This window comes from Panthera pardus, unplaced genomic scaffold, assembly GCF_024362965.1.
Source record: "Panthera pardus isolate Hobbes unplaced genomic scaffold, ASM2436296v1 HiC_scaffold_2, whole genome shotgun sequence".
NCBI lineage: Eukaryota > Metazoa > Chordata > Mammalia > Carnivora > Felidae > Panthera > Panthera pardus.
The window spans coordinates 75,929,433-75,938,609 of NW_026526765.1; the positions used below are offsets into that span (position 1 = coordinate 75,929,433).

The 9,177-nt window shown below is 30.3% G+C and overlaps 1 protein-coding gene across 1 annotated transcript in view; it reads left to right on the plus strand.

Moving 5' to 3' along the window:
* SLCO6A1 (solute carrier organic anion transporter family member 6A1) overlaps positions 1-1,714 on the plus strand; it is a 94,145-nt gene extending 92,431 nt beyond the window's left edge. Inside the window, exon 13 of the mRNA XM_019450616.2 lies at positions 1,454-1,714. Within this exon, the coding sequence (XP_019306161.2) occupies positions 1,454-1,590 (137 nt within the window). The 3' untranslated portion in view covers positions 1,591-1,714. The remainder of the gene's footprint in view (positions 1-1,453) is intronic.
* The last annotated feature ends 7,463 nt before the right edge of the window (positions 1,715-9,177 follow it).

The following is a 9,177-nucleotide window of genomic DNA, read 5'->3' on the forward strand; positions in this document are numbered from 1 at the left end:
CCATAGTTTAGAAGGTAAAGTGTAAAAAGGAACCAATGTCCAAAATATATAAAGAACTCCCATATATCAAAATAAGCAAAGGATAAATAATGGAAAAAATGGACAAAAGACTTGAAAGAATTCACAAAAATTTAATAGTCAGTCAATAAACAATGGAATGGATGTATAAATTGTGCTAAAATCAACAATGGAATGGTATATGGCAATGAAAACAGAAGGTACACAACTATATAAAATATGAATTAATCATACAAACATAATTTTGAAAGAAAGAAATCAAACAACTGAGTATGCACTCTGTGATTCCACTTACATAATTTTGACCTGCTGTAACTATATTTCAAAAATAAAAGTAACCCATTCTGGTTAGTGACTTTGAGGAAACATGAAGGAAAGCTTCTGGGGTGTTGACAGCTGTTTTGTTCTTGATCCAGATGCTGGTCGCACTGTGTTTAGTTTGTGAAAAATGTATCTTTAAAAAAAATTTGAGATGTAATGAAGATGCAGTTAACATATATCTTAGGTTTTTAGTTTGATGGCTTTTGATAAATGAGTGCATCTGTGGAACCAGCACCTCAAAACAAGCTGTAGAAATTTATCCCCTGTCCCTTTTCAGTCAATTTCCTTCCTCTAGAGATAAACCTGTTTCAGATTTCTATTACAATATGTTGGCTCTTTCTGTTCTAAAAATTTATGCAAATGGAATGCAGTATATACTCTTTTTTTTTTTTTTCTGTGTTGCTTAATATTTTGCTTTTGGGAGATTCATCCATGTTATTCTATAGCAGTAGTTTGTCCTTTAAAAAACATTTCCAAATACTATTTCATTTTGTGAATATACTATAATCTATCCATTCTCTTGTTAAAATTCATTTGGTTGTTTGCAGTATTGGGCTATTATAAATGTATGAAAGTTACTGTGTCATTATAAATGACAGACTCATTAATGTTTCTTTATCTTTTGTGACCACTATAATTGATATTGTCAGATAATTGATGTTGTTGCTCTAGAATATTTTTTACTTTAATTTTCAGGGTCTTTTGCATTCTAAGCTCAAGTACTTTTATATAATGCTTGTAATATTTCTGTTTATATATGGAAAATGGTGATTTTTTCAAAAAGAATAAAGCTGCATGAAGTGGCTTAAATAGGTTCCAGTTCCTATTGATATTTAAGTTAGCAGCAATGTATTTTTAAGCTTTAGAGTTAATACATTCTGTGAAAAAAAGACACACTTTTTAAGAAATTTTAAAGCTTTTGTAAACATTAAAAAATCTCCTTTAGTAACTTGATATGTTTATAACATTAATTACATTCTATAATTAGAAAATTGATATTTTAAAGAGATTAAATATACTTACCATTTCTTTGGTAAATAGCATTCTTTCCACAAATATTTTTGCTCTAGATAGATTGACACATCTGATGGTTTTTTTTTTTTTTTTAATTCAGGTTGTATTTGCAAAGTAGTCACTATCTTCTTCACTGCTATTGCATTTTGCCTATGTAAATATTTACCAAAGGATAACAGTGAAATCCTGCATATGCCCGTGAAGAATCCAACAGTAAAAAAAAAAAGAAAAAGCTAATTTATAACTGGATCATTAATGTGGAAGAATTATACACTGTCAGTCCATCAATGGAATGTTATACTAATAAAATTTGAAATAATTATAATATAGTTACATGTTTAATAAATGAATGTGACTCATATGATCCCATAGGTTTATTATAGTTTGAGTACAAATATAATAATATAGTCCCTGTGTTTTGGATTTTTGAAATATATTGTAAAATACACATTTAATAAGTAATAAAAAGAATACTTTTAATGAAAAAGATGAAGCAGAAGTGGGAAAATATACATAAGTTAATTCTGTTAGTGACATGTATTAATTATTAGCTTTTGGTTATGTAGGACTACTTAGGATTCATATAGTTGTTCTTATTTAATTCGGGCTGTGGATGTTTATTTCTCAATAATTTTTCAAAATAAAATTAGATTTTTCATTCCAGTTCATATAATAAAAATTTAAATTAATGTCATACTTATTCTCCAAAAGAAGGCAGTTTCAAGCTTCTTAAAAATTAACATTTTATTTATCTTTTATTTCACCATGGAGAGGTTTCTTTTGAAACTATCTCTGGTCAGTTGGCTAATTTGCAATACATAGTTTCATGCTCCTTTAGTTTTAGTAGACACAAAAGTCAAAATGATCATATACATCTTTATTTTTACTTTGACTTCAGTTTTATTGATAAAGACTACCTGATGCCTGAGCTGATTTCCATTTTTGTGTTTTTATATTTAATTGTATGATAATTATAATTATTTCATGTGAAAAATATTCAAATTTAAATGTAGAAAATGTGTCAACCATTTGTGGAATTTTTTAAGCTTAAATGTGTTTCTCTAGAGAGTTTTTGTTATAAGTATTTCATACATCATTGTACATCCATCGAAATTTATAGCAATTTTCTAAATGTTAGTATAAAAATCAGATTGTTATAAAACAAAAAAACTTCTCTACATTGCTTCTATTGTTCTCTTGGGAGAAGAAATAACGGATAGAATTTCTCCTTTGTTATACACATTAGTCAAGGACCGCTGTGTGTAAATGTATTGCCCTATTCCTTTTTTTTTTTTTTCCTTTCTCCAATTTTTTTTTTTTTTAATTCCGGTTAATTAACATACAGTGTAATATAAGTTCCGGGTGTAGAATTTAGTGATTCATCACTTACATACAACACCCACTGCTCATCACAAGTGCCTTCCTTAATCCCTATCACCTATTTAAACCATTCCCCACCCCCACCCCCCAAATGATACAGTAACCCTCGGTTTGTTCTCTGTAGTTAAGAGTCTGTTTCTTGGTTTCCCTCTCTTTTTACCCCCTATATAAATTTGTTTTGCTTCTTATGTTCCACATATGAGTGAAATCATTTGGTATATGCCTATCTCTGGCTGAGTTATTTAGCTTAGCATAATTCTCTCTAGCTCCATCCCTGTCCTTGCAAATGGACTATTCACAGTATTGGCTGGCAGAAGGAATTGTGAAGCAGTGAGTATTTATATTCTACTATCTTTTTTACTTAACTCCAACATGCATTTATGAAAACCTACACATTAGTCTTTATATGAAATTCCAGTGGGATTGCAGAACATTTGAGGATCAGAGTGTGAAAACAGGAGTTTCTTCTTTAAAGATTCTGTAAGATCTATTTCTGTGCCCTACATTCAGAAAAGAATAATTACACTTAATGTTTACCTAAGTAGTAGAAATATATCTGTGGTGATCTGTGTTTTCACAACTAAATACCTTCCTATGAAACATTTTCTGTATGTTTTTACAGTGTATAGTATTTTAAATATCAGAATATAACAGGTTTTTCTAGGAGAATTAGTTTAATAATCTTAGGTTACTCATATCCTTTATTAATATTCTTATCTAAAAGATACCTGAAAATATATACAACTAGGAAATAAGGTAAAACAATGACAAATCCATTTTGAAGTTGCTTGTAGTTCATGTGTGTGTATATATATATTATCTGTATATTTATCCTTTTTTCAGAAAATAAAAGTATAATAAAAATTATAATAATTTGGATAGTAGTGTTAATACTTTAAATTTGAAGATAGACTTCTGATACAACAGAACATTGTTTCTGTCACAAACTAGTTTATAATTATGTGGATTGGTAAATAGAGAAATGATGTAAGTATAACCCAGAAGTTTCATTGGTTAACACTAAGTACCTTTTGAAACAGTCAAGAAAATCTTTCTTACTATTAAAGAGACGACCTTGGCAATAAATGGAAGTCTTAAAAAAACAGCTAAAAAACTTACAGTAATACCTTCCTTTGGAATCAGTTTTGAATAATTTAATGCTATTGAGAATCATTATGCTTTTCACAATGTTAACATATCTAGTGAAGTTGCAAGTGTAGATGAAGAAGCTGCAAAGTTATTTCTAAATATTTTTATTTTTGATGAAATTGGTCTCTATTGGAAATTCATGTTCCCAAGGAACTTTATCTCAACAGAAGGAGGTGAGTCCCAGTGTTTAAACCTACAAAAGATTAACAGTGGTACTGGGTGAAAACCCGGTGTGGATTTAGCTGTGCTAAAATGTATTAAGATTGTGGTGTTTTTTTGTTAGAACTCTGGTTACCAAGTTGCAGTGGTTTACCTCTACAATGTTTTCTCCATAAGCCTTGTTATTTCTGGTGTTTGATTTTTGCCTAAGGGAATGTTTTAAAGGAATGCACACATAATACTATAGCAGAAATGCTTATGTTTTAGAATTGATGAGAGTTTCTGAGCTTCAAATTGCATGTTCTCCAAAATCTTAGAATAATTAATTACCATGAAAATCCTAGTCCCTCAATCTTTAAAAAAATGAATTCTTATTAATATTGGATTGAAGATTTCTTGTTTTAACATGTAGCATTCAGTGTTCTGTATGTAGTCTAGAAAAGTATCAAGTTTTGATTTATTAATGGCAAATTTCCCTTCTCAACACTGTTTACTCTTATTTTCCCCAAGTTAGTTAAGACATCATTGACATATAGCTCTGTATAAGTTTAAGGTGTACCGCACAATGGCTTGACTTACATATATTGTGAAATTATTACCACAGTAAATTTAATTAATATCCATCATCTCAAATAAATACAAAAAAAGAAAGAAAACCAATTTTTTTTTGTTTGTTTCATGATGAGAACTCAATATATCTCTTCTCAACTTTCAAATATACGATAAGCAGTGGTAACTGTAGTCATCATTTTGTACGTTATATCTCCAGTATTTATTTATCTTATAACTGGATTTAGTTATCTTATAACTTGTATTTTTGACCACCTTTGTCAAATTCTTCCCTGCCCCTCAACCCCCACCTCTATCTTTTAGATTCATATTTAAGTGAGATCATCCAGTATATTTTCTTTCTCTTTCTTACTTATTTCACTTGTCAAAATGCTTTCCAGGTCCATCCATGTTATCACAAATGAAAGGATTTCTTTCCTTTTTTTATGGCTGAATATTATTCTTTGTATATACATATACTACAATTTCCTTTTCATTGATGAACACTTAGGTTGTTTCCACGTTTTGACTATTGTAAATAATAATGCTATGAACATAAGAGTGCAGATATCTCTTTGATACAGTATATTTATTTATTTTGGATCTATTTCCAGGAGTGGAACTGTAAATCATATGGTAGTTTGATCTATTTTAATTTTTGAGCAACCTTCATACTGTTTTCCATAGTAGGTGTACCAATTTATAATTCTGCCACCAGTGAAGAAGGGTTTCTTTTCTCCACATCCTCACTAGCATTTGTTACCTATTGTCATTTGATGATAGCCATTCTAACAAGCCTGAAGTTATATCTCCCTGTGGTTTTGATTTGCATTTTGCTGATGGTTAATGATGTTAGCATGCTTTCATGTACCTGTTTGCTATCTGTATATCTTCTTGAAAAAGTGTCTATTCAGATACTCTGCCCATTTTTTAATTGAATTGTTTGGTTATTGAACAAGGGTATGGAGAGTATATTTATATTTTGAATATAAACCCCTTATCAGTTATATAATTTGCAAATATTGTTCCATATACTATATGGTAAGTTATCCTTTTCTTCTGTTGATCATTTCTTTTACTGTGAAGAAGGTTTTTAGTCTGTTGTAGTCCCACTTATTTATTTCTGATCTTCTTCCTTATGCTGTAGGTTACATATCCAATAAAATCATTGCCAAGATCCATCTCAAAGAGCTTTTTTCCTATGTTTTCTTCTCAGAGTTTTATGGTTTCTGGATTTACATTTAAGTCTTTAGCCCATTCTATGTTAATTTTTGCAAGTGGAATGAAAGAAGTAAGTGCCTAGTTTTACTGTTTTACATGGTGTGAATATTCTCAGCACCATTTATTGAAGATTCTTTTCTCCATTGAGTATTCTTGAAACCTTTGGAAAAATATTGACCATATATACGTAGGTTTATTTCTGAGAGCTTGATTATATTCCATTTGTCTATGTATTTGTATTTATAGCAGGACCATACTGTATGGATTGTTTTCCTGACTTTGGTGTTCATCTTCATGACCATTATTTTGACTTTTTATGAAGTAAATCACCCATCTCCATTTCAGATTCATTTCTAGTATTTTTTTTACTTTTACTTTCAGTAAATTTTTAATTTCAGTAACATTTAATTTCAGTTAATATACAGTGTTATATTAGTTTTAAGTATACAGTAGTAATTCAACAGTTCCATATATTACTCAGTACTCATCAAGGTAAGTGTACTCTTAACCCCATTCACCTATCTCACCCATCCCCCAACCCTCTGGTAATGGTTACCTCTCCTCTGGTAAACACCTGTTTCTTTTTATAGTTAAAAGTCTGGGTTTTTTTGTTTTGTTTTGTTTTTTTTCCCCTTTATTCATCTATTTTGTTTCTTAAATTTCACATATGAGTGAAATCATATGGTATTGTCTTTCTTTGACTGACTTCTTTTGCTTAGCATTATACCCTCTAGGTCCATCCATGCTGTCATGAATGACAAGATTTCATTCCTTTTTATAAATAAGCAATATCCCATTGTATAGATATATATACCTCATTTTATTTATCCATTCAGCAGTTGAAGGATATTAGGGCTCTTTCCATAATTTGGCTATTGTTGATAATGTTCGTATAAACATTGGGGTGCATGTGTCCCTTTGAATCAGTATTTTTGTACTCTTTGGGTAAATACCCATAGTACAATTACTGGATCATAGGGTAGTTCTTTTTCTAATTTTTTGAGAAAGTCTTTAGTGTTTTCTACAGTGGTTGCACCAGTTTGCATTCTCACCAACAGTGCAAGAAGGTTTCTTTTCCTCCATATCCTTGCCAATACCTGTTGTTTCTTGAGCTTTTGTTTTAGCAAATCTGACAGGTGTGGGGTGATATCTGATTGTTGTTTTGATTTGTATTTTCCTAATGATGAGTAATGTTGAGCATCTTTTCATGTGTCTGTTAGCCATTTGGATGTCTTCTTTGGAGAAATGTCTGTTCATGTCTTCCATTCATTTTAAAATAATATTATCTGTGTGATTTTTTGTTTATTTTGTTTTGTTTTGTTTTTGGTGTTGAGTTCTTTATATATTTTGGATACTAACCCATTATTGGGTATGCCATTTGAAAATTTCTTCTCCCATTCAGTAGGTTGTCTTTTAGTTTTGTTGATTGTTTCCTTTGCTATGTAGAAGCTTTTTATTTTCATGTAGTCCCAGTAGTTTATTTTGCTTTTGCTTCCCTTGCCTCAGGAGACATATCTAGAAAAATGTTACTACAGTTGATATCAGAGACATTACTGCCTGTACTCTCTTCTTGGATTTTTATGGCTTCAGGTCTCATATTTAGTTTCTTAATCCATTTTCAGGTGTGTGTGTGTGTGTGTGTGTGTGTGTATGATGTAAGAAGGTGGTCCCATTTCCTTCTTTTGCATGTAGCTGTCCTGTTTCCCAATATGATTTGTTGGAGACACTACATTTTTCCCATTGCATATTCTTGCCTCCTTGATTGAAGATTAATTAACCATGTAATTGTGAATTTATTTCTGCACTTTTTTTTTTGTTTTATTGAGCAATGTGTCTATTTTTGTGATAGTACCACACATTTTGATCACTACAGTTTTGTAATATAACTTGAAGTCTGGAATTTTGACACTTCCAGTCTTGTTTTTCTTTTTCAAGATTCCTTTGGCTATTTGGGGTCTTTTGTGGTTTCATACAAATTTTAGGATTGTTTGTTCTATCTCTCTGAAAAATGTCATTGGAATTTTGATAGGGATTGCATTGAATATGTATGTATATTGCTTCAGATAGTGGGGGAATTTTAACTATATTAATTCTTCCAATAATAAGCATGGTATATATTTCCATCTAGTTATATTGTCTTGCCTAGGTCTAGGGCAATATTGAATATATTAATACAAATAAATACTAAAACTTCTAAAATTCAATAAGCAAAACACAAACCTCTAAAAAAAAGGACGGGCATTTATAGAGGAGGAGAAACAACTGCCCAATTATTATATGAAAAAAATGTGACTAAGGACTTAATTAGTAATCATGAGAACACAAATTGAAATACATCATAAAGATACCATTTCATACTCATTAGAATTGGAAAAATTTAAAAATTACAAAATCTCTTGTTGCAGATTTGGCAGAACAGAGCTCTTTTAGACTGCCGGTGGAAGTGTAAAATGTTACAGGCATGTGGATAGCCATTTAGTTTATTTTGAAAATATGTACCCAGTAACCAGAAATTCCATTTCTGGGAATATATATTTTAAAAATTCTTACATATCTTCAAAAAGATACATGTTCAAACATGTTTACAGATGCATTGGTTTGTATTAAGAAATAAGGAAAATAATACAAATATTAATAAGGTAATGCATAAATACATTGTGCTATATTTTTGTAATGGAAATCATACTACTATGAAAATGAATGAAACTTAGTTGTTGCTATCAAAATGAATAAACCTGAACAAAAAAATTTGACAAAAATGCCAAATTGGAGAATGTATATATAATATATATTACATATATGTTTATAATATACAATATCATTTATGGGCATATACATCTGTAGCAGAATTATAAAGAAATTTAAGAATGACAAAACATCAATTGTAGTAGCAGAGTTAACATGCTGTATTTCTTACATCTACTGGGGGAGAAATAAACTTTCTCCCCAAATTTGAAAAGAAAAAAACAAAACAAAACACTCCCTTGCTTGAGTCTGGTTGGACAAATTTCAGGTCCATGCCACGCCTGGAACAATAACAGTTGCAAAGGCAATAATAACCAAAATTGACTTAAATATGAGCTCCTAAATTAATTGTTTCCAAGGGAATATAATTGCTATAATTATGTGATTTAATCAGGTCCTAGTCATAGAGTTGAAGGTTAGATCAGCTTCCCCTAGGTCTCATGAGCAGTTTGGGAGGGATATATATCATGAAGAGAATATAATTTTTTTAAGAAGAAATTTATAGGAGTTAAAATGTTATAGTGACCAAGAGTATAGTAGTAACAGTGGAATTATGAATAAAATGTGAATGTTGAAGGATGAGAGGTGAGGGAGTGGGAGAGGGAGCAGAAAGAGAGAGAG